The 27,241-nt window shown below is 39.7% G+C and overlaps 1 protein-coding gene across 2 annotated transcripts in view; it reads left to right on the plus strand.

Moving 5' to 3' along the window:
• Nucleotides 1-27,241, plus strand: part of tenm2b (teneurin transmembrane protein 2b) — a 319,514-nt gene that overhangs the window by 30,453 nt on the left and 261,820 nt on the right. Inside the window, exons 2-3 of one of the 2 annotated variants that reach the window (XM_046867732.1) lie at nt 10,083-10,172; nt 20,110-20,357. In XM_046867732.1, the coding sequence (XP_046723688.1) occupies nt 20,156-20,357 (202 nt within the window). In that variant the 5' untranslated portion in view covers nt 10,083-10,172; nt 20,110-20,155. The remainder of the gene's footprint in view (nt 1-10,082; nt 10,173-20,109; nt 20,358-27,241) is intronic. The other variant, XM_046867731.1, reaches the window with a different exon arrangement.

Below are 27,241 nucleotides of genomic sequence, written 5' to 3' on the forward strand. Positions count from 1 at the left end.
TGTTAATTATGTGTGTATGGTCTATTACTTATCCCAGCAGCTGAGAGGAAACGTTTCTGAAGGAGGTAACATGTTGAAGCTCTTCCCCTGTGTGCCACTGTGTTTTGTGAGTAATACAAGGGCAGATGAGTGAGTTAAAGTGGATTGATGTTATTATAAGTGAGTCTGGAGGCGTACGCAATGGGGAATAGTAGTGTAATTAAAAACTTGCTTTATAAAAATGTTTGGTGAAGGATATACACAATTTTTTTCAATTTCTTTGCTTCAATGTGAGTTACATATCCAGGGGGGTTTCAATAAACCTGCTTGGGTTTGAAGAGTGCAATGATTAACCATATTTGACGACTCTTTTTTGTATTTTAATATTAGTTCAGTTATTCTGTACTTTTGGCTTCACATATTTGGATGGATAATTTGTAAATGGGAAAAAAATGAATGTTTGTGGACCCTGACCAAAGGTTAGTCTCTATTTGCTGTTATAATAACCTTCATTCTTCTGAGAAGGTGTTCCAGTAGATTTTGGAGTGTGCTTATGGAGATTTGTGTGAAATTCATTCAGCCACAAGGTAGATATAAAAGTCAGGTACTGATGTAAGTAGGGTGAGGAGGCCTGGGGTGCAGTTAGTGTTCACATTCATCCCAAACGGGTTCAGTAGAGTTGTAGCAGGCTACTCAAGATCCTCCGCAAACTCATGTAAAATCATATCTTCATGGAGCTGGCTTTGTGCACAGGTGGGCATTGCCATGCTGGAACAGGTTTTGGTCTCCTAGTTGAAGTGTAGGAAAGTTTCATGGTACTGCATCCAAAGACATTCTATGCAATTGTGTGCCTCTAATTTTGTGGTAACCATTGGGGAGGAACCACATATGGCTGATAAAGTCAGGTGTCCCAGTACTTTTGGCCATCGATTGTAAATAAGTGACATTATGATTAACAGTTGCTCAATGTGACAACGGGACAACAAAAACGACTGCATATACAAAGAAAAAAAAATACATTTAAGCACCCAATCATGTAACACACCAATCACAGGATAGGGGCGGAGTCTGGTCTTGAACACAGTAATAGTAATGTGAAAAAAAGCACATGATTAGAACCCAAAATAGAAAAAAATAAATAGTGGGAATTCATGATACAAGACAAAAAGATGTAAAAGTACATCCTCTGGAGTTTCTAGAGGATTTAGGGTTTTTATTTGTATGATCAAATTCCAATAAAATGTCATTATAAAACTGAAAATAATGTTTGTGCATTTCGTTTCCTTTTGCTCTTTTCATTGCCACATTACTCCAACCACTAAGTGCAGAGACGTACTGGTGATTTTAAGTGTGTGTGTGTGTGTGTGTGTGTGTGGTGTTTCTGTCGATGTTGTACATGTTTAAAGCGTTCCCTGTGTCACTCATGTCTGCACGGCATTAAAAAGCAATCCGTGGGGATGTGAGGAAATGCGTTTGCATGGCCTGGTTCGTCTGTCTGGTGTAAAGTGCTTGGAGAAGACTCCCTGCTGCTCACTTGCTGCTGACGCTCATGCTTAGCGGCTTCTCAGATTTCCTGATCCAATGCAAAAAACGGTTGCACCGCTGAGCGTAGGTGAATGTAGCACATTTTTAATATAAACCTCATAAGAAGAGTTAGAGGCTGCATCCATAAAATTGCTTGTTCACACTAAAACATGTGAAAACATGCCCCTTTAAATCGATCCGACAACGCCAAGGTAAAACACTGAGGGTTTAAATGTTGACCAGACTAGAAATTATTTCATTTGGAGCCAAATGGGTCAAATGGCTGCATCACATGACTAAATATCTAATATTTTTTCATCCACATTATAATACAAGAGGTTCGGTTTTGCTCACTCTCCACTTCTGCGTGATTTATCTGGACAAAGGTGGACATATCCACAATTGCTTACACCATGCTTTCTTTAAGTAAAGTAGTTGCATTAGTTGCTGGCAGAAATGACTAGCTAAGATAGCACTTTGGTAGCCTGATTGTCTTTGTATTCACCTGGAAACATTGATCCACTGCAAATGACCACAGCTAAATGAAGTGATGCCTACACCATACCACCATTTTTACCAAAGGTAAAACACCACCTCCCAAGAACACAAGCAGTACAACCACTGCCGTGCATCAGACACCACAGACGCGCACAGTGCACAGCTGAATATGAATATAATTTTGGAGTGTGCTAATAGAGTGTATAACACACACACATATTGACATTTCTTTAATATGAAGGCCAAGGCTCACATTATAGAGTCTACAACATTTTTAAACATTAACACATTTCCTGCAAACTATTTCCCTCTATGACAAAAAAAAACCACCAGAAAAGTGAGTTGACATTGGACGATCTAATTTAAATCTCATCATGCTACTCGATCTGGGCCTGTCAAGCATGATTTTTTAACTATCTCTTTATGGAGTTGCATCAATGTGTTCGAAAGCAAAGGCTAAACACTACAGAGCACAAAGCAGCAGAAGAATAACTTCAGTTTCTGAAAAACAATGAGGATTTGGCCTATCAAATTCTCCGTATACCCCCTTATTCTGTTTTTTAATTATCTCGGAACCATGTCGAGGTCTTAACAAGGCAGCATTGACAAAGCGTGTGTTCATCATGACGTCGGACTGTTTTGTTCCTCCTTCCTTTTCAGCTCTTTCTGCCACTGAAAATGTTAACCAGAGAATTCTTTAATTAGCCCTTTCGTCTCTGACCTTAGCTTGTCCTCCCAGCCGCGAATCTGACACAAACCACGAGAGGGTTTTCTTTCCATCACACAATGGAGCGCGGTGACAAATTGGCACTAATCGCTATCTGATAATTAACATTTCTTGAGATTTGAAAGCAGGTCCTGGCTCAGCAGAAAGGTCACAGTGAGAGCTAGAGTTTAGCATAGGCTTGTTGGCCACTTAGAAAAACCACATTAATACAGAATACAACTCTTTTTTTTTTTTTGCTCTCAGAACAGTCTTGATTTTTTTGTGACCTGTGTTAAACAAGGTTCTGGAACCATTACTTGACGTTCTGGTATATGTTGGCATTAGTGTGTCACGTAATTGCTACAGATTTGTCAGCTGCATGTGCTCGTGAACTTCTACAACTTGCCAAATGTGCACTATTGGATTTAATGTTTTTAAATGAATTTTGCTTTCCGACGTTATCTTACTGAATGCATTATAAATTATAAAGGTACACAAGTAGTCAGCAATACTGCTCAGCTAGGCAAATGATGCAAGACTGATTGGCATTCTTTATATTATTATTACAAATCCTAATTCCAGCTTGCACAATTGGAAAGGCTCCATCATTGCTGAAAAGGTATATACAGGTTTTAGAGCAACTGTTAAGTAGCTAGAATCCTGTTTTAGACACATAAAGGACAACATTCCTTTTCCAAAACTGACCTCTTGCAGCCATCAAATTCAAAATGACATTATTATTATTATTATTATTATTATTAATATTATTTTTTCTTCACAGTTTAAATATTTGATTTTTTTTTTCTTTGTTTGTTTTATTGTCAATAAAATATGGATTTGAATGTACAATTTATTGCATTCTTTTTTAATTTAAATTTTTCACAGTTTGGAATTGAGGTTGTACATGATTACCACCAGCCTGGACACTAGACATCTATGGAGTCATACTATTAACACAAATGTGGACTTTACACTCTGCAGCAATTGAGATTCACTAGATCAGTCCATACAGGGTTTCCGCAGTCTTAACAAGTCTAAAAAAGTCTACAATTTCGACTTACTGTTGCAGTTGTTTCTTTCGCTAGTCCAGAATCAATTCGCTGTATTACAACTACAAATGAGACCAACATACAACAATCAGCTTTCTGTTGCTCTTCTGGATTGTACCACAGTAATAAAACAGATTAAATTTTTTAACTATGGGGAAGTGCAAATTTTGGCTTGGAAAAGATTTTTTTGGTGCTTGGTTAAGGCCAGTTGCTAACAAGGTATTAATGTGTGTGTGTGTGTATGTGCGTGTTTTGTGATATAGGTTGCAAATTTTATTCTTAATGGTCTTAAAAAGATCTTAAAATGTCTTAAATGTGACTTGGTGAAACCTGCTAAAACCCTGCCATAATTTTCCCCAATCGAACATCCAGTCTTGGTAATCCTGTGCTGACTAAAGCCTCAGATTCCTGTTCTTGGCTAACAGGGGGACAACCTGTTGTTGTTGTCTTCCTTTGTAGTATATCCACCTGTTCATTATGGTTATAAAGAGCAGTTATTTGACTTTCTGTGGCCTTCCTGTCAGCGCAAAACATCCTGGACATTCCTTTCAGAAGTGCTGTTCACTGGATGTTTTTTGTTTTCTGCACCACTCTGGCTAAACTTCAAAGACTGTTCTGTGTCAGAATCTTAAATCAACGGTTTCTGAAATATCCAGAATATTCAAACCTGGTACCAACAACCATGCTACAGTGAGTTGAAGCTCTTGACATGTTTCTGTATTACTTGTTTGTGCTGCTGCCACATGACTGTTTAATTGCAAGAATGTCTGAATGTACAGGCATTCCTTATTAAAGTGGTTGAGAAGCAAAGATGCTTGAAAGAGGGCAGCGTTTTCAGTGTGCATAGGGTTCCTGTTCTCTAGTGCTGCACTCGTAATTTAGCTGATTGAGGGCATTAAGGCCATTAAGGAATACTAGAAGAACTTAAATAGCCCTGTTGCTCAATGGATGGAACATTGTCTCTACAATTAACTGTCCAAAACTAATTTACTTAAATCCTGCTGGTATAAAGAATGCAAGTACTTCTGTTTTCTCAGGCATTGTTTTTCCTCCTCTGTATAATGAATAAAACATTAGCGAAAGTGTGCAAAGAGTTTTTGTGCAGGGATGTTCCCCGACCGGTTCTCTAGGTTTACTCCTACCTCCCAAAGACCTGTCAGTAGTTGGACTAGCGTTAACTTGGTGTGAAGTGTAATGTATGTGTGCATGGTTCACTGTGATGGGTTGGCATTACATCCTGGGTGTATTTCCAACTCATTCCCAATCCCTGGATAGATTCTTGGTCCAGCTTGACCCTGAGAAGCGTGAAAATACTTGTTGCAGATTTAAGAATGAACGAATATTCATTATTTTCCAGGATTGTGATCTTATCTATAAACACCGGTGACATTAATCACTGCCATTAGTCAAAGTCAAATTTATGCTTCATGTTTGTGGGTTGTTGTGTCCTTGCACAGTTTTGAATTGTTAAATAAATGGGGTTAAATCACATGGAAGATTTTTACATGAACTAGGGTTTGTTTAAAAGTGATGAGTCTGGTTCCTCTCAAGGTTTCATTAGGGATCAACTTACTATGCATTATTTTATGCAACTTTATAACGGCTTTTTCTATGTCAAGCTGCTTTGAGACAGTGTCTATTGTTAAAAGTGCTTTACAATAAAAAATCAATGTAATTTAATATAATTATTTGCTCCAGTTTTCGAAATTTGTATATTGTGTTAATGGCAGGGTTAAAAAATCGACTGCATGTTTTTAAAGCTAAATATTTGAACTGATAAAAACTGATATAATCATTATTTCTCATCTTCTATGTCTCTGGGTAGAAATACAGTATATGATTGGTCAAGAACAAACCAAGGGAACAAGGGTTACATACGTAACCTAGAGACATTTCCATGTTTCATGTGTTTCCCAGTTTTTTGTCTTCCCTTATTGCCTAGCCTAGTTAATTATAGTTTGCCCATAGCCTGTTTCACGTTTTTACGATTTCACTTTCACCACCATGTGTACTCTGATTACATGACAATACATATCTCTATAATCATGAAGGATATCATAAGAGCAGGTTCAAACACAAGCTGAAGAACTCCAGATAGAAACTAGAAAAAAAGCCTTTAACCAGAGCATTGAAGAAACGACTTCTTGTGGATTTCTTACATTTACATTTGCGGCATTTAGCAGACACCCTTATCCAGAGCGATGTACAAAAGTGCTTTGAGTCTCTAGTAGTCTTCTGTCGTCGCTTGAAGATAGTCAGGAAATCTGCTGTACGGACATCTAGGGGAAGTTCATTCCACCACCTCGGTGCCAGAACAGAGAAGAGCCTTGAAGTGTACTTACCTCTCATTCTGAGAGAAGGTGGTACCAGTCGAGCAGTGTTGGAGGATCTCAGACAGCGTGGTGCAGTGCAAGATGTGATGAGGTCTCTGAGGTAAGATGGCACTGGTCCATTTTAGGCCTTTTAGGCAAGCATCAGTGTTTTGAATCTGATACGTGCAGCTACTGGAAGGTACATCTACTTGACCGATTTAAAATTCTCTGTAAGGCTAGGTGTTAGTCTGCCTGCATGTCTGGAGGAGATTAGAGGGTTGAAATGGCCATCAATATCCAGTACAATATCCAGTACAATATCTAGTACTATACATAGAGCAGAGGGAGGAGGCCTACTTTATTTATAGTAATTTGAAGAAACACTGTGGGAAATACATTATTTCCACAATGGGACAAGGGCAAATAATGATCCTCCATGAAAGGTAGAGATCCTCTAAGAGCTCGATTTGAAGCACTGCTCGGTCTGCATTCTAATTTTATGGCACTTAGGAGTAAAGAGTGGGGGCCTCTCCAGCCACTCGTGCAGCTAGCTAGCAATGGAATATAATGTGTTTGGAGAGGTAGCCCTTTATCCTGGCATTGGGGGGAGGGGAGGAGCTGAAGTGGCCTATGAAACAGCCCTTTAGACAGGTGCAGGTTCATGTGTGTGTGTGTGTGTGTGTGTGAAAGAGATTGTGTGTTTGTGCATGTGTGTGAGTGACACTTCCTAGTACTAGCTCTGTCTTCATTAGTAATGCTCCTCGAAATGGGCTCTCTTGCTTAGCTGAGAGGACGCAAACCTGAGCAAACACCCACAAGTGCTCTTACTCGCACTACCACATCATTCGGCTTTTCTTCTATTTCAATTTTGTCTGATTGTCCCTCCATTATTCACATTATCTGTCAAAAAATATGTTGTTTTTTTTCTTCTCCTTCTTGGAATAATTGGCTAGATCATCCACAAAACTCTCACGGAGAAATCTCTGTTTCTAGACCTGATCAGTGCATTTTTTCACTAGCCTTCTTTTACGTGTATTCTTATCCCACCCTCAATTTTTCAAACACCACACGTCTAGATCTGCTACAGGGGGGTCACGCTAACTCCACCTTTTGCAGAAGCAACATCATGTTCATGTTTGAACATGCCCAACAGTGCAGCCTTCGGATTCGCTCAACAGCAGACACAGCTTGACAGGTCTAGTCCTCTAAGACCAAACATCTTTATCCCAACAGTTGTCATGGCTAAAATATAAATGAATTACACATTAATATTCTGATTAATTATGCTCCTTACAATACATAATAATAATAATAATAATAATAACACTAATAATATTGAGTCATCAGTTTAGCAACAGTTCCATGGTCTTGATCCTGATCTCAGTTTTTTCACTATGTGGTGTTTTGTATGTTCTTGTGTTTATTCAGGTTTCCTCCATCCTCTTCACAACAGATGACTTGGTAGAGCAGATACTCTAAACTTTCCCCTACCACAACTCACTTTATTGTTCATACAGTATGTGAAGAAGAAAATGGAAAAAAAGCTGAAAGCGAAAAGCTCTCTAGGGCTCGAGTCTGTGATAATTTGTTAGTTTAATTCCGACATTTCCAGCTAAAAGGACTGTTTCAATTAGATCATTGAGAACCTAACCTACATCTCTACCTAGCATGTTTTGCCCGGATCGGCTAAATGCCGACGACTTGTCATTTCCAAGACCTCGCAGCACTCTTCCAAATGTCTTTCTTTTTAAAGAATGGGATCTTGTACCAAAAAGGACTATACCAAATTGAATTAATTGGGAAACCAGTGCAGTTTCATTTAAAGGTCAGTATAAACGCTTGCACTTTCAGAAAGACTAATAGATGGAGGGTCGTGTTTCAAATCCCAGCACCAGCTAGCTCATTTCTGGGCCCTTGAGCAAGGCCCTTAAGCCTCACCTGTTCAGCTGTATAATTGAGATAAGTGTAAGTCACTTTGGGTAAGGGCCTCAGCCAAATGCTGTAAATGTACTATAGAGGTGCAAACTTTTTAACTGAGAGGTAAACAAAAGGAAATATGGCATTTCTTTACCACTCTTTGTGTATTAAACACAATCTGTTGTTACAATACATTATTTATTGATCTGGTCAATTGGGTGTTGTCAAAACCAGAAGATATTTTCCTCCATTTTTTTTTCACAATTTGCTACCAACCGTTGAGGTTGATGAAAATAAATGCACCATCTGCCCTTTTCCCACATACATGCGCTCTCAGACTTCCAAGATTGACTAATGGTGCAGTGATGGACATTGAGTAAGCCTCTTTTTACCTTGTCCTTCACTTATGCTCTTTTAGACCCTGGGCTACAGATGGTTGTGGTATCACATGGATTCGACACTGTGATCTCCTCACTGTTGTTTAAATTCTATATGAACCCTATTGCTGTGTCCCTGGAAATTCAGAGATAGAACTCTTAGCTCAAATTCTGTCTCTGACAGTCCCTCAACCCCAGCTTCATCACCCAAGTTTATAATTGGTTTCAACTATTGGTTTGTCCCATGGGTTTCATGCCATGTCTGTTAGGAATTTGCATCTCAATAACTGAGGCGAATTTGATTTGCATCTTGATGCATAGCCAACGATACAATACATTAAAGACAGACATGAAGCAGCTACCGATGCCACGTGATACGATTCACCCCTGTTATGATGCAGTGCGATCCGATTACCGTTCAATTCAACACAATGCGATTCAATGCAATACGATGCAATAGATATAATTTGATGCTGTACAAATCAATATGGTACAGACAGTTCACTTTTATCAGTGCTTTCTGACTTCGCTTTGGTCTCTGTAGTGTTGTGATACATCATATTCAGGTAGCAATTGGTGCTGAGAGAAACAATTTAGCGAGGAGAAATCAATCTACATATCAAATATTGGTAACAAATTATTGGTCACTTTCTAAATAATAAAACTATAGAGCATCTACTAATACTTACATATGAAAAATCGTTTATTACTGTTGCATATGTTAAAAAAAAAAACGATACATCACGATACAAATTCCAACGTGCAATTAATGCACACTTTTTCAAACCGATGCACTACGATCGTTAATTTTTTTATGCCCATGCAGTGATGCAAATCAGTGAATCTTACCATCCCTATTGTTTATAGTTTAACAAGTTGTATTTGTTTACAACAAATCTGTTTGCTAATCTGTCAGTAATCTGTTCATTTCAAATAATGTATTTGTATTCATAAGATGAGTTATCATATAGACATGCAGAAGTTTCATTCCAACACATAAGAAAGCAGGTGCAGGTGGCAGGACATGTGGAAATCATCAAGGACATGTGGAAATCATCAAGATACATAACAATGAAGTGAAACTGAAAGACAAGCAGACCCCTACACCGAGAGATGTAGCACACAGGGAACAGCCAAAAAATGCAATGAAGGTCATTACAAATGATAAACTATGTGAATAAAACAGTTATCATTTCCATTTCACACAATTACTTGGTATTGCGGTAGCTTCGTGTGCTCGAGTTTTTGCCCCAGTAGCAGGTTTGTTATATCTAATGTCGAAATGCTGGTGACTAAGAATCGTAACTTCCAGTTTTATTGTTTTTCATTTAGGAAAATTGTCACATCAAGAAGACAGTGAGGTAATGGAGTAATTAAAATCGCCATGATGCCCTTCTACCATTTACAAAGCTGTCACGTGGGTCCTGCCATTTTTGGCTCAGTGCCGTTCTCTTTCTTTCTTTTTTTCTTTCTTTCTTTCTCGTTGTGAAGAAATTGTACTTTAAAAGACAGATACTGTAAGGTGTAATGAGCCAAGAGTGAAAGAAATATCACAAGGCTGCCCTCCTGCCTGTGTTACCTCCTGGATCTGACTTGTAGTTTTGCTGTTATAGCTATACCTGCAATACAGGACTAAAGTTACATCCATGATCACAATGTACACAATTTTTAAACCACTGTCGGAACTACTAACCTGGGCTCTCTCTCTCTTTTATTCCAGCTTGTATTTGATGTGAAGATAGTGACAGAATGGCGATCATTATCTTTGAGAAGAGGGCAAAATCAGCAGGAGCCAAATTTGCAGAGTAGAGTAAGTTCGGAGTAAGATCATGTTGTTTCCGGCAAGACACTTACATGTGAGGAGAGCTGACAGGGTGCACACGTGGTCAGAATAGCAAATATGGTAACGCACGTGGTCAGACTAGCACCAATGTCGCAGCTCTTGATATCGCCCCTTTGGCACACTGACTTATGAAGATCAGTGTTCCCTGTGACTGTGCGTGTAGCCTTGTGCAGCCATCTGTTGGCTGTTTACAAAACTAGCTTAGAAACCTATTGATACCAGTTAGTGGTTTATTTTACTTAGGTACAATACCCTTACCCTCTACCCCTCCTGTAATTAGGGAAGTGGTCGGACATACAATCAGAAGGTCGTAAGCTCAAATCGCACCACCACTAAACTGCCACTTAAGGGCCCTTGCGGAAGGCCATTAACCCTTGAGATAAATGAGATAAATATACCGTATTTTTCGGACTATAAGCCGCTACTTTTTTCCCACGTTTAGAACTCCGCGGCTTAAACAACGAAGCAGCTTATTTATGAATTTTTCCTGGGTTTTTCCCGGTTTCACAAACTACAAGCCAAAAAACTGAGCACCAAAACATTAGACCAATGAAATTTCCGAAAAAACGCACCTCACCTGTGTTTTGAGCTGCACGGCATTGGAGGAGAAAAGCTTCCACCGGGTGATTTTTAAACGCACGACGATGCCAAAAGATAAACTCCCGAGAGAAATAGTTGTGAAAGGAAGGAGGAAGACAGTGAACAATGACTTTCTTGGTAGGCTACTGTTTAGATACAAGCCGTTGTAGCGCGTTGAGTCAGGGTGAAGGGAAAGCTTGCTAACTCCAGTTGCAACAGAAATCATATAAGCACAGACAGGTTTCCAAAACTCATGCTTTTTTATTTTTCTTGGCAACAGCGTTACGGGTTAGTCAAAGAAACTTAGAAATCAGCATCAGAAAATAATAAGGACATAATCCTCGGTCTTGCACACATGCAGTAATAGAGGAAAAATGCAGTGGCAGGCTATTCCCAAAATACCGCTCTGCTCCTAAAGGAAGCGCAACATATTTCACCTGTTACACCGTGTGTAACGTCTCTTTCGTTAAAGCCTGTGTAAAATATATTAGTGTAGACACCTGCGGCATATAGACAGGTGCGGCTTATTTATGTTAAAAAATAAAAATATTTGTAAAATTCAGTGGGTGCGGCTTATATTTGGGTACGCTTAATAGTCCGGAAATTACGGTAAGTCTCTCTGTATGAAGGCGTCTGCGAAATGCCGTAAAAATTTAAATGTAATCTTAACATTATTGCCCATAAGCAGCATGCTTCCAATGCACTGAGTACTATTTACCTTTACTGTATTCAGTTGTAAATGAACTATTTTATTATGGCAGTATCTGACATCACACAAAATAAAATGGGTTTCCTTTTGAGTCTGGTTCCTCTGAAGGTTTCTTCCTCATGTCGCTTCAGGAAGTTTTTCTTCACAAGCGTTGCCTCTGGATTGCTCATTAGAGGAAAAAAAATGTAGAGTTTGACAAATCTGCCAAAGCCTAAGAGTGGCTGGTTGAGAATGTCAGAGCTGTATGACTATGGTAGAAAAACGTGAGTAATAGAATCGGGCGATGAGACGCAGCCAGACGCAAAGGCCTTGCAGTCACAGCCATGTCTTTTCCCTTCAGCTCAGGAGACTGAACACATTCTTGCCTGAGGACCGGAGGAAAAGATGAACTGTGCTGTTGAGATGTTCTACACTCCAGCTAGTCTTCGCTCAGTATTAGAGAATCCCCAGTGCACTGCATCACTATGTATCTTCAGAATCTAGCAGAAGATAAATTCCCTTCGCATCCTTCATACCTGAGAAGGAGAAAGAGGAGGAGGACTTGACATTTCTGCTTTACCAACCATTTGTGGAATCAGAAATAGACATTTCCAGGACATTCCTGGAGAAGTGATCCATGTGTGGAGAGAAAGACTAAAAAAGAAAATGAAAAAATGACTGGAAAAAAAAAACACTCAACAACTCAAAGCTGCGATAATTTGTTAGTTCACGTCTGAGATTTTCAGCAAAAAGGACTTTTTCAATTAGATCATTGAGACTGCAACCTACGTCGCCACCTTGCATGTTTGGCCAGAATCAATTAGCTAAATGCTGCCTAGATTTAATTTGCTGTGGCAAAGTGATTTGATAAGAAATGTCCCCAGACAGGTTAACCTGTGCTGGGCTATTTATTGTGTCCTAGAAACACTTGTATGTTCTACAGAGGTGTTGAAGCACTATCACCCTTACTCACTGCTTACCGAATTACTTCTGCAGTGTGTTAAAGGTGCGACTCTGTTAGCATAGATCTGTTCCTCTGCTTCTTATCCATAACTGGCAATTGCCTTCAACAGAGAATTGACTATTATACTCCATTTGTGATCTTCTAAAAAAAACCCTCCCTCTTCTGCTTTTTCTCAGTCCTCAGAGATAAAAAGCCACTTGGCTCATTCATCCTCTATACTTTTTCCACACTTCATCATTGTAGAAAAACGGCTTTTCTTTCTCTGGTTCTTTGCTCTGCTCTCTACTTTGTTCTCTACAGTACCTTCCAAACAAGAGTTCATTTATTGCCAGGCGGCCGCTGTTCTGTGAGCATCGCTCATGCTGTGGACTTTCGAGCCATGCTTCGTGCTGGCCGAGGTGGATTTTAGGGGATTAATTTTAATGGAGCCCTATGACAGCCTTGTTTGGCTCGCCAGGAAGATGACTGCTCAGCTTGATTATCACTTATTGATAGTGAAAGCAAGTCTCCACTTCATTTTTTGCGTGGATGGTCATACTTTTCATTATGTCTGTCATCAAAACATGACCTGTGGCAGATTCCTTTTTTAACTCTTTGGTTCTTTAGTAACCAGTGGCGGCCGAAGTGCACAAACCATGCACTTAAATAAAAGAAGAGATGCAATCTGTGAAATATTATGTAAAAAATTTTAAAGTGCTCCCTTTAAACTTTCACTTGAGTAAAAGTACAAAAGTATTTGCCATCAAATGCACTTAAGTATCCAAAGTACTATGATTTATTATGGTTAAATGTTCCTATTATGAGTTTTGTCTTTGGTTAATCAACCCAGTTTATGTGAAATAATAGAATGACTCTTAGCTCTCAGCACACACTGATCTATTAATAGAATGATATTAAAGAGTCAAACACTGATTGATATCTATTAGTATTATCATGAGCCTAAAACCTTCTTTCCAACTACGTCACAAAAATCGTGCAAATAAGCCTGCAGGTGTTGTGGCAAGTTCGAGGCAGGAGTTTTTCCATCCATTTAAGTGTTTAGCTTGGTGTTGAACTGACGCTGGTCTGTACAGTATGGTTGTGATAAGATACAACCAAGCAACAATCAAAACAAGTTTAAAACCTGCTCTTCACTGATTGTTGGCTTGCTGCGTCTTTGACTAGTTAAGTTTTTATCCACTCATAAATAAAAAGGAACCACTGATTTCGCAAAATATATTTGAGTAAAAATACGATTTCTGATTTTAAAATGTAGTGAAGTTGAAGTTAAAGTCTTCCCAAATGGAAATATTTGAGTAAAGTACAGATATGCAAGAAAGCTACTTAAGTACAGTAACGAATTACATTTACTTCGTTACTGTCCACTATTGTTATCCCCTTAAATTGCTCAACCGATTGTTTCCAGCCACCACCAGCTATCTTCTACTTTAGAACCAGAAGGAAGTGCATGCTTTGTGTTCAGCCAGCCAGTGTTCTGATTCCCATTCATGCTTTCTGCCCTCCTTTGCCTCCATGATCTCATGATCAATTATGATTAGTTAGACTAGCTGTGTTTTGCTATTTTGACGATACGACAAAATTGTCAAAATATTTCCAAGCATATATGCGGTACGATACTTTGTGCTGCTACAGGGATGTACGCATCCAGCCGTGTGAGATGTCGTATTATCGCCAGTGATCGACAGAGTTCAGTTGTCTTGGTGTTAGAGTATGAATATTTTTTCTGCTTTTTGGTGTTTCAAAGCCCAATTTTAGCCAAGTTTCCAAACGCACAAGTAAGTCTCTTGCTGATATTTCATAAAACTACTCGCTGGGCTCACTGGCTCCAGATGGACGAGACGAGTGACAGTTCACCAAGCAGAGGGTCATTTATTTACAGTCATTCTCGCACGGTCATAATGAGAGTGACATCTAGAGGCGAAACACTGACGCCAGGTGCTGTTTGTTTTTACACATAAGACTGCGTGCTGCACGGAGAGCTCGATATGTCCATATTTATGTCTATGAATATTTTTTAATAATTCAGTACTGTTTTATTTTTTGTTTTTGTAACAAATTGCAATACTATCTTACATTGAGTGTTATGTTTTTTTTTTATCGGCAAGTACGATCCAATCTAGCTATCGGTATCAGTAAAATCCACTAGTGGTCGACCTCTGTAGGCCAGGCCATGTCTCGACTTAACGATATTTTGAAGTTACAATTGCGTCATCAAAAAACATCTCTATCCTAAGTTTAGGTCTAGGGACTACCTGTACGTAAATTGGCAGTTAAAAAGTCATTTTCTTTGCGTTTCCAACTCTATTACCGTCCGTCAGTTTTATAGTTTACCGTTGAGTTTTATAGACTGATGGCACTTTTGGCCCGTGACCTAGTGAAAGAGTGAGAAAAGCAAGTCACTCTGGATAAGGGGTGCCTGCCAAGTGCTATAAATGTAAATCTTTCAACAGTGGAGCGAACGTTTTTATGTTCTGCCACTTGGGAGGTACATTTGGACTTGTAAACCTGCTGACTTTCCCAACATAATACTTTATACATCTGTTATTAGCACTTACACTCAATCACTTGTTCTGCATTGTTGCCTGAGCTGACGGGTTGGATATTTTTGTCTAATCAGTGCATTTAGCTAACTACCAACCCTTCAAATTAGCCGAAAAGCTGTGTACCAGGTTCTTCTGTATTGTCTATGATTTCTATTAGGTCATTACATCCTCTTCATTTTCATGAGCTCCAACAGCTCCTACAACCCCTACAACCGATAACTAAAATCTGAAAAATCTTTCAGACAGGGACAAAATGTACTCGAAGGGCATCAGACGACAAAACTTGTCAAACTATACCCTATGTATATGTCAACTGTGACATTTCCTTGCCGGGATGTTTTATTTAGTTTGGTTTTTTTCATGATCATATATCATGAAGCCCTGCATGAGAAGGCTTGGCTACTGTTAGTTTGTAAGTTTGCAGTGCCATGTCTTATTCATTTCAATGGAGAACTTTTTCAGAGCCATGCCGTGCATGATAAATGCAGCGCAACAAACTCTGCCTTGAAGTGCCCAGCGCTCTCAGGTTCATCGCTCCGAACGTAACTTTATGCATATGAATCCATCTGCCACATCTCGTCTCGGTTAACCGCGGAAGGCTAGACGTTGCTCGAGCGGCGAGAATTTCAATCCGCTTCTAAACAGCGTATGATCGAGCTCCTTGTTGTAGCGAGATTGATTAAGCTGGTCAGCCAAAAGGACAGCCGTCTACAGTTTATTCTTACATCAGTGTAGCATGCAATATCGCATTAAATAAATGATTCAGCGAGGTGTAACGGAAGAGGAGAAATGTCATCGATCAGTGATACTACACGCATACATAAGTGTTGAGTGCAGGGAGGCAGCTGCACTCTGCTAGCGCTGATAACATTCCCAAGTGGTACGAGCTGACTCTTAGACTTTGATATCGGCGTTACATAAAAAAATAAATGAAAAAAATTGGGAAAAAGGTATCAGTTCTGTACATATGTGGCAGCCACCCTACAGCATTATGACAGAAATGAAAAGAAATGGTGCAATGCATTTGAAGGGAGCATTAAGAGCATTCAACAGCTGACAAGCACCCACTGTCTGGATTTCAGCTTATTTTCTTTCCCTCCCAATGCATGTGACCACAATAACATGAATTATTGATGACAAATGATGTGTTTAGTAAGTGTAAATTAGTACTTACACTTGCTAGAGGATGCCGGGTAGAGCTGTGCGGTTTTGAATACATTAGTGCACTCTGATGGTCTGACTTCCAAAACACAGCGGGTTGAAACTATTCAGGATAATACAAGCAAGCAAAGCAGGGGGTGCCAATACTTACACCTTAGCAGGAAAGTAGATAGATTTGAGAATACCTTGAATGCCTTGTTTACTGATATAAGAGATAGAATATGTAGTAGAGTTATTACATTTACATTTACGGCATTTAGCAGACGCCCTTATCCAGAGCGGCTTACTAAAATCTTAATCATTGTAAAAGCACTGGCATGGTGGTGGGATTAGAAATCTGATCAGAAGCCCAACGTCTTAACCACCGATGTACCCCTTCATGAATTCAGACACTGACGTAAAACATGCATCAGAAAGGTGACGCTGTCGAGGCCAATTTTGTCATAAACCTTACACCAAGCCTGTATTCCCATCTCTGTAAAGTAAAATTTTTTTTTTTTACTGTTTATTAGTCACACATGTATTAAATAAGGTACAGAACATTGTTGCAGGGTTTCCTGTCAGTGTCTTTAAGTGGAGTTCAGAGCTAAACACAGCTAATAGTTATAGACTCCAGAGCTAAAATAGACGGTCTCGCTAATTTTATATTTTGCGAAACTTCTTTTCTTTTCGAAGAGATTCCTTTTTGCACCATCCCATGAAGTATGCATCGAATGTACAGTCTTATATAATTAACAAATAATATTAGCTAAAGGTAAAGTGTTTTTAAATTGACAGCTGGTTTATTTCACATCTTGTTTTTTTTTCAGGCTTGTTTACTGTGTGGATCAGATTAATAGAAATAACATTTTCTTTTACTGGATGCACAAAGCAGCAGGTTTAAATTTGTGGAACAGGTTTATAATTCCCTGTGCTGTACTTTGTGTAATACATGGTCAATCTACACCAAGGCCATGTGACTATCACAGCTAACCACAGATCCACAGATCCAATTAGCACATTTTTCAAAGCCTGAATGCTTGGCATAATTAGCATGCTCCATACATGCTAATTGTGTTTTTTTATAAAGCCGTGAATGCAATTGAAGGATCAGCGAACATCGCCCAAAGGCCTCGGCCTTATCTAAACGTGTCTCAATCAGAGTATTGACTGGCCAGCACAAGATAGGTGTTTCATTCGATGTATGTTACAGTGGCGCTTTTCCGAGGTGCCTGTAGATCGATTCGACACTAAATATCATATAATTGGCTCTTTAGTGTCTGAATAGTGCTGATTGAATGTTTAAATAAACTGAGACATCTGTGTCCTAAGCAAGCACTTAAAGCATTACAAAGCTATTTCCAGCTCTGTGTACATGGCAGCGTTTACAGCAGCACGCTCGTCCCTGTGATTTATTACACAGGTTTTTTTTTGCTTTGTTCCTGCTGTGCAGCTTTTGTGTCCTTACAAAGCTCGAAGCCTGAATTCTGAAGCTTGAGTTTGGTCTAGAAAATGAGTAAAAAAAATCTCGATTCTGTACTGAAAATAGAATGATCCATCTGGGTAAAAGTTTCTCTTTTAAATTTAGGAAAAGCACAAATTGATAAAAGTTAATGTTTTCACCTGATGGCATTAGTATAATGCTAATGCTAGTTCAATGTGTGTGTGTGTGTGTGTGTGTGTGTGTGTGTGTGTGTGTGTGTGTGTGTGTATAGGAACCTTAAGAAGAACCAGATTTAAAAGGGAACCCATCCTCACCTGGGTGGTACCGAATATCTATTTTTTACAGTTCCATCATTGTTAAGTGTGCTGTTTAGTGATGGGCACCTAAATTTAAGTCCAAATCCATCCTTAAAGTTCTTGAGTTGCTCAGTAACTCTATATTTATCTATATGTGAATAATGGATTAAAGGTTGACCGATTCATCAGTTTTGCAGATCAATCGGCACCAATAGGCTATTGGCTATTGGCAAAAATCCATACTGATAGTTTTTCCGGGTAGCGTCTGTTGCTGGAGAGGCTGAGAAGGTCCGCTGTCATTATGAGACTCGCCTCGAGAGGCAAATCCCTAATATCATGTGCTGTTTGACAGTCACAGACACACAGTGAGAGAACCCTACTACAGGTCAAGTCAAGTCAAGTCAAGTCAAGTTTATTTGTATAGCGCTTTTCACAACAGACATTGTCTCAAAGCAGCTTTACACAAATTAACAGTGGGTGTATGGTGTGCATTTGTCCCTGATGAGCAGCCATGGCGACTGTGGCAAGGAAAAATTCCCTTAGATGTTATGAGGAAGAAACCTTGAGAGGAACCAGACTCAAAAGGGGAACCCATCCTCATTTGGGTGAAACTACACACACACACACACACACACACACACACACACACACACACACACACACACACACACACACACTAATCAGGACCGTGGGGTTACGCTTGAGCTTTTACCACAGTTTCTTATTTATTTTCTATTCATGTTTTCACTCCAGTGTTGTAAGGAACGAAATGTTTTTCTGAAATTTAGAGGTAAAATATTACACAAAAATGTATTGATGTCAAAGTCTTCAGGACCTGGGCACTCGTCCACGAGTTGAACAGTGCTGCCTGTTGGTTTTTGTATATTTAAGTATTGTAATAATGTACCAGTTCCTGAAATGTTTTTCATTTCTGATAATAACAATAGCGAGCGTTTTTGTGGAAAGAGTTCCTGCATACCAAGCCAACGACACACGATCTGACAAGAGTCCCTGGTGATGACTCACTATCAAGTCACAGATGCAGAGTAGGAGGGTGTCGAAGAGGGCGGATGGCCATCTCACTCTTTCTCTCCCTCTTTCCCTGTCGCTCTCTCTCGCTCTCGGTGTCTCAGCGGGTGATAATAAGATGGCAAGTCTCTCCTCCACTCACCTCCCCCCTGCTGGTGCGCCTCAGCCCGGGCTTGAACTGCAGTCATCAGGTTGTGTTTGTGTATAGATGAGGTTGTTTAGAGTGGCTTGCACTGTGTAATGATCCCTTTCATTCATCTGTGTGATAAAAAAAAGGTATTAGCTTTACGGGTCATCACATATCTCCTCAAGCTGCTTGTACAATAGCGTTAAAGACAAACATGATGACTTGGGAATATACTGATCTTGATTTTTTGTTTAAGTGTATATTAGAAGATTGTGGATACCTGAGCAAAAGACTGAACTTCCTATTCCACATTTAGTCCCAATTTGCTGTTATAATAACTTCCACTCTTCTGGGAAGATGTTCCACGATCTTTCTTGAGGAAAAAAGGCGATTGGCTCACTTTTATCCAGAATGACTTACAGTCTCATTTCTACACCTGAGCAGTTGAGAGTTTAAGGGCCTTGTTCAAGGCACCTTTGGCTGTGCTTGGATTTAAACTTCCTTTGATCAGAATTCCAACATCTTAACCTCTGAGCTAAATCCTTCGAATGAGTTTGAGCTTTGAGAATTAGGAGCTGTATTGCCAAGAAATAATGTCGAGCGAGCAGCAGAGCTGAAGTTACAGTTACAATAAAGGATTCTGTCAGTTGAGCAGAATAGAAATGAGAAGAAAAAAGTGCTTTAGTAATGGAGTGAGGGAAAAGTTCAAGTTGAAACACATTTATACAAATGTAATTTAATGATAGTCTAATAAAAATTCAACTTTGTAACTCTGCGGTGAATAAGCTCGTGGCAGCGGTGCGCCTTCTAGAACTAGAAAACTAGTAAAAATTCATAAAACAGCACCAGCCGACATGGAATATTATTGTAGCAATAATTTGTTTTACTGATTTTTCTTCTATTTATAAATTTACAATGACAGAAAAAAATGGTCCACTTTGACAGACTGGACTTTGCTGCTTCACCTAAGATCTCTAGTTTCCTGCTGGAAAAAAAAAGCATCTTGAGATTCTTGTGAAAATTCATTTCGGAGGTGAGAAAACAATTTGCTCTCACGCTGCATTTTTTTTTGCTTCTCCATCTCCTTTTTCCAGGTAATTACCATAATCGGCATCGCTCTCCTGCAAACTGATCACCAGGATGGATATGAAGGAGAAGAGGCACCGATCTCTGACCCGAGCCCGGTGCAGGAAAGAGCCTCACTACTCGACGTCCTCAATGGCCGCAGACGAGCGCCATGCAAGCCTCCAGAAACGCTACAGCTCCAGCGAAACGCTCACAGCCTATGAGCAGGAAGCCCAGATACACTACGGGCCCAGGGCGGAAGAATACATAAGACAAGGTGAAAAAAATAAAACCCCAAAAAACCAAAGCACCACACACTCTTTTATCCCTCTCAGCGATTCGCAACATATTATTTTTACGCACTATATCAGGGGTGAAAAATAAAAGATGCTTCACTCCTGGCTTCACTCCGACTAATAAAACTATAAAACAAATGGCATCGTGATTAGATTTGATCTCGCCGTAATCCATTAATGCTTGTTTATGAATCAAGAAGTAATTGGATTTTCAGGCGCGGTGAAGTTTTCATTTGCGGCCATTGTGCACGTCTATTTGGATAACTTTAGAACTACAGTACGTAAGCGGCTGTAACCGCTGTCTGCGTCTCCAGACACAGTTTTAAAACTCCCTGGAAAGATGCATGCGAGACTCTTGTAATCACTATCAATGCAGCTTGTCCCTCTCGCTCTCTCTCTCCATCACCTCCGTTTAGAAAAATCTAACTTTAGTGATTAATGTGGAGCCGATTCTCATTCAACTTCCATAGGTTAATTGACTTTCTTTACATTTTATACGTTGTTCTAGGATGTTTTTAATTATTCAGCATTGTTTAAAACAATAGCACATACTTATAGCTCGTTCTGCAATAATATGAAGCTGGACTGATAGTAAAATTGCTTTAAAATCAATTAAAAATAGATTTTGGAGTGGGCTTGTGGAAAATTTCTTATATCGTGTCAGAAATTATTTTAAGGAAGAAATCCAGACTTAAAAGGGAACTCATCCTCATCTGGGTGACATCTGGAGATTCATTCATTATAGTGAAGTGATAAACATTTGAGTGCAAAGTGTTTTGTGGCTATTTGTTTTAGTCAACCACTGTATGATGTCTTCCTGGATTCTATGTGGCATCATCCTCAGGTACTTCATGTATCTGTCCATGTTAAACAATCTTCAGCAGCTGGGAGTGGTCTTCATGGGAAGAGAACTTTGTTTAGAAGAAGAGCATAAGGATCATTTGTGGAAATCTCAGGAGCATGTGAAGAAAAAGAGATAAAAGTAACAGAAACACGGATTAAACCGTGTATGGGTGGTACATCAGGTTGCCAACCTTTTAGAACATTCTGAAAACTTTCCTAAACCATCTCATCATCATTTAGCTTTATAGTGACTTCAGACCCTTTGAAGATTGTCTCTAGATCTACCATCAGAATTAAGGAGTTAGCAAAGACGAATAAATGAATAAAAGAATGAATAAACGTGAAACAATGTGTGGAAATGGCACTGACTAGAGCAACAAGTCCCTCAAAGGCAGGTGTTACCCTGATTTTCTTTCGCAGGTTACAGACGATTTGTTTACACACTATGTTGTCTATTATCATTCGCTTTTGTTTGCTAAGCAAATATTCCACAGACTACACAATGATTCATTCACTCTGGTATCCTGAAAGTGTGTCCGATTTCCACAACAATAACAATTCACCAGCCAATAGCAAAAGAGTCTGCGAGACAATACATTAGCTAATATGTGCAGCAGATGCCTGAATCCAGTTTATCTTCTCTCTGTGTGTATTGTATGCTTTAATCGGACATCATTTGGCAAGTCATACCCAAATGATGGTTACTACAACAACACAAAAAAAAAAACGACGTGCTTCCTGGCAGAGCCCTGCACGAGACTGTTTCCTCAAGTTCCGTTCAGCACGTGATGACCTCCTTAAACCCTGAGCTACCACTTCCCCTTTGAAAAAAAAAGAGGGCGATAGACACTTTATAGAACTTAAGTCCTGAACGGTGTATAGTAAAACGTGTGTGGGGGTGTTGGTTTTAGCATGTGTACATGCCTATCCGAGACCTAAAAGTATTTTTTTTGTGGTTAGAGTACGCAGCAGGGCCACACAGAGTCCCTGCCGGTGGTGTTAAGTGGCCTGAGCAATTCTCGAAGAACATTGGCTCAGTAATTGCGGGGGTTTTGGCTTAAGAGGCTTAGGAGGTCATCACGTGCTGACAGGTTTAGAATACCCCTGTGGTGTGGGGTTAAATTGCAGGTGGTGTAGGGGAGGAAGTAAGGTGAGTCAAGGGTAGCTAGAAAAGATGCTAGTGGAATATGGCTAGTCAGTCTAATGAGTGTGGAGTAAGTGTTAAATATATGTTTACAAGAGCTACTAATGATTTGGGACACGATATATGTCTTTTCCTCAAACTGTCTGAAGGTGGAGCTTATTATAAGAGCAAATGGGGAGTACATATGGAATGGTATGTTCAAAAAGAGCCCTCTATCTATCTATCTATCTATCTATCTATCTATCTATCTATCTATCTATCTATCTATCTATCTATCTATCTATCTATCTAGCTGGTTTTCTGTCTGTCTGTCTGTCTTGACTGAATTCATGCTTCTCAAAAAACACAGGCTTTGCTACTTGATAGCTTCCATATGAGACTGAACTACTGATTGGTGGTCAGGAAATTGAATTGGGGGTTTAGGGGGATTTTGTGCTGAGGATTAGTTTCAGCAGTATCTCAGCAGTCCTCACGATGAAGGGAAATAAAATTAGAAAAATTTTATACGTATTGAAATCATTGGCACCGCTGGGACGGGAAGCTGACACAAGGTCACGCTGGGCTTTAACAGGAAACACTTCATAACACACTCATATCATACTGTGAGTGAACACTGAGAGAGAGAGAGAGAGAGAGAGAGAAGACTTTGTATATGTGTTTGCAATGAAAACGGTCATTACATAAAGAATGTTTTGTAAATACACATTCGATTTGCTGAAAAGTGTTAATTTCCCCCGAGTATGGCGACTTGTGGGACACCCCGAAATTTCCGGTTTCTGGATGTGTTGTCACTGTAATTATAGCAAGAGAGAGAGATGGTGATGTTAGACAAGGCGGGAGCTCGTTATGTATTGTTTTTAACAGTCAGTGAAAATAAACAAGCCGGACAGTTAATACCGGAGGATGTGATGATGCCAGCGGTGGGTTTGGACGGCTGCATTTTGTGCATTGATCTTCAGCTGATGAAGTAATTAAAGGTTTAAATGAAGAAAGTTGAATTGTCAGATGAACGCATTTTACGTTTCTATTATGACCCAAACTGGTGGACGAGGGTTTGATGAGACTGGCAGTACGGTAGTGGGAGAGTGGAAGGGTGAGCACAATGTGACACATAAGGAATAGAACATGACAGGGGCTGCTGTTTCAGTATACTAATCAACGGTGGCATGGTGTGATGGAGCTCTGCAGCGCATTCCTTTTTTACTAACAAACAAACAGACACTTCATGCTTTTTTTTATTGGAAATTACATTGAAAAACAAGTTCCTCTTATTGCTAATAGTAAATCATGTGCTCAGAAACATACAGCTGGAGACTCCTTCTAAACGTGTTGCATGCACATCTACTTGTCTGTCTGTCCATCTGTCCGTCCTTCTGTTTGTCTGTCTGTCTGTCTGTCTGTCTATCTATCTATCTATCTATCTATCTGTCTGTCTGTCTGTCTGTCTGTCTGTCTGTCTGTCTGTCTATATATCTATCTGTCTGTCTGTCTGTCTGTCTGTCTGAATGTTAATCCATCCATCCATCCATCCATCCATCCATCCATCTATCCATCCATCCCTCTATAACACCCTTTTTTTTACTGTTTATGTGGCACATCAGTCATGTTAGGTCCCTGTGCATAAGCTGTTAATATAAAAACAATAATGTATGAAAGCAAAAAGAGCATTAATATAAACCTGGGGGCGTATGGGAGGTTTAAGTGGGGGGTCGGGGGATCAGGGCTGCTCTCAGAGCCGTTCCTCAACAACCTCTGACCAATAAGACACAAGACTTCAGTAGCACCAGGGCAGGTTCGGTGATATTAGCCTGTCATTACTGATTGAGACTGAAGGTGAAATATAGACACCTGATCCATCTAATAAACACACACACACACACACACACACACACACACACACACACAAAGATATCAGTTGCATTCTGAGATATGTGTGTTTCTCCAGGATGAGTGATGCGTTCGGTTAAATAGACTGTATGTGTCAGTGGATGACAGCGAGCTTTTAATGAAGCTCTTTCAGATCAGGATGAGTTATGGATGGAACGAGTTTTCATTCTGGCAGCCGGCACCTTAATAATTTTTGTGTCAGTGTTAATGAGTGATAGATAGGAAGCAGAAGCTGGAGGATGAGCTGGAACCGCTCTTTCGGTTAGGAGAGAGGAGAAGCAAACCCATGGCAGTAGTTTTGTTCTGTTGAGAGTTTTGTTTCATTTTTGTTCTCCGGGATTTTGTTTAAAGAGGAACAGAACATGCAGGTGGAGATAAAAAGGAGAACTGCCAGCTCCGGTAGATTATGCATCCGTGTCTCGAGTGCATTAAGGTGATCTTCAGATTGGTGAAGTCACACCACTGTAGCAGTGTTAATGAAGGTGTTGATGTCGTCTGGGTTTGATTCTGTGCGTGTGATTTGACAGAAATGTTTTAAAGGGTTATTTCCTTTCCCCCCTCCAGGGTCTGTTGTGTTTTGTGGCTGAAAACTGGGTGTGTTATTTCTTTTTAAGAAGATGTGATAGACATTTGAATGTATTCAGGTTCTGAAGAGGTTCATCATGGGTTTGTTCAGTCAACCTAGGTTTTTTATTTCATAATACAAGGTGGTATCTAAAAGTGTCAAAGACTAATGGTGCAAACTGGTGCTGACCACGTGGGTTACCACGTCTGCGATTTTTCAATGGACAGCAAAAAGCAAAAGTGAAATTCTGTGTGAAACTGAGCAAATCTGCCTCGAAGACTTTTGACATCACATGTTTGACGTACGGCGATGCCTCAATGATTCGGGGTGTTTCGAGCGGCACACGTGCTTCAAGAGCATAAGACGAGAGATCAGGAAGACCTTGGAGAACAGTCCACCCTACTCGCCAGATTTGGCTCCTGCGGACTCCATGGACTCCTTCCAGAACACATTCCAGAAGCATTGCTGTTAAAGGGGACTGTTTAAAAGGTGATAGGTCCAATTGTCCGTAGGTCAATTGGTACCGGGCCACACAGAAAGAATACATAACTTACATTATTAATGTTTTATTTATTATCTGATTCTGAACGATGTTTTATTTTGGAAAATGACCGGATTCTCTCCTCCACATCATTCTATGACTCACTCTTGATGCATGTCATGATGCCTCGGTCACGTCTTACCTCCATCCACTACCTTCTTAAAGGGGCTCAACCGCTAACACATAAGACATTACCGCTAAATTGAAACCCCCAAGCGAGCAAAATGAACAAAAAAACAACACAGTGGATTCACGTTTATTATTATATTTAGAAAAGACCAGTTTTTATGCCGGTCGTGTCATTTTATTTTGTTGTATTTATCCGCTACACCTTAAAGGTGTCCGTGGCGAAAAAAGGTTGGGGACCGCTGGTCTAGACGACTGGATCAGAGCATCTCCAAAACTGTAGCTCTTGTGGGATGTTCCCGGTCTGCAGTGGTCAGTATCTTTCAAAAGTGCTCCAAGGAAGGAACAGTGGTGAATCGGCGACAGGGTCGTGGGCGGTCAGAACTCATTGAAGCAGAGTAAAAAAACATTAAACATGCTGTTAGATCTTTTGCTGATTTTCCAGATGTTTATATGAATCGAGATGTTGGCCAAAGTCATAAAACGGCTGCTGAAGTTAAATGAAGGTAAAAATGTCCCTATTTTTCCAATAGCAGTTCCAGTCATATTAGAGCACATTTCGTAGCAGATGCTGTTTACCTCATTTGATATAAATGTTAGATTTTTCCTGTGGTTAAATACACCGGCAGCAGCTGATATTTTGTTTGTTGATTTCGATTTGTGTTTCTGATACTGTTGGCGATAAGGTTATTACTGTGTGTGTGGGATATTCGGAATAATTGTGTTGTGGATTAGGAAGCAGAAAACAGGTGAATACAGTATAAGTATTTTGATGATACACTGTCCAGAAGACTCTTTTGTGGTTGATTACTAATGAACGGTAACATAATTTGGCACTCGTGTCTCTTTTTTCCATGGCACGTTGTCTTGTTTTTATTTTGTCCTTTTATTTAGTGTCCAATGCTCTGGAAATTCCAAAACACACTATTACCATAAACAACATGTTGTTAATGTCTATTTAACTGCATATGATTTGCCAGAAGGACGTTAATGATAGGTGTTGGAGGACATCGAAAAACAGTTGTGGTTCTGTGTAAAAGACACTCGGTTTATTACATCTGTCTAAAAAATTCTGATTATTGCAATTGTGGTCTTTCAAGAACACTCAGCAGTGCTAAAATGTACATTTACAGGTTTAGACTTTACAGTTATGTTCAAGTTCAAGTTCCCACTGAACATTGTGTCAAAGCAGCTGTACAGAACTTAAAAATTCAAGTGTCTGATGTGTGTTTATCCCTGATGATTATCCTGGGGGTGACGGTGGCAAGAAAAAACTCCCTTTGGTGAATGAGGAAGAAACCTTGAGAGGAACCAGACTCAAAAGGGGAACCCATCCTCATTTGGGTGATACCAAGAGTGTGATTATAGTCTTAAAACAATACAAAACACCGGAGATTGAGAACCACCATAAGCAACGGAGTGTGTGATTATGAGTAATGTCCTTTCTGCAGTCTTAGTCTCAGTCTCAGACAGTTTACGTTGTGGAACCAGTTGAGCTGCTGAGTAGCTCAACTGTTTAGATCATCATAGATCCAACAACAACTCCTCTCTGCCAGAGAAATTATGTTTAACACAGTAAATGATAACAGTTATATCTTTGTCTATTTTCTAGTTTGACCCCTTCCAATTATCCATTTCTTTGCTTTATTATATTTATCGCTGCTTTTTTGTGTATTGAACCACAGCTATGGATTTCTGATTTCTGTCCGATTCGTCTATTACAACACACTTGCATCATGACTAATGAGCCCACTCTTTA

Source organism: Silurus meridionalis, chromosome 15 (assembly GCF_014805685.1).
Source record: "Silurus meridionalis isolate SWU-2019-XX chromosome 15, ASM1480568v1, whole genome shotgun sequence".
NCBI lineage: Eukaryota > Metazoa > Chordata > Actinopteri > Siluriformes > Siluridae > Silurus > Silurus meridionalis.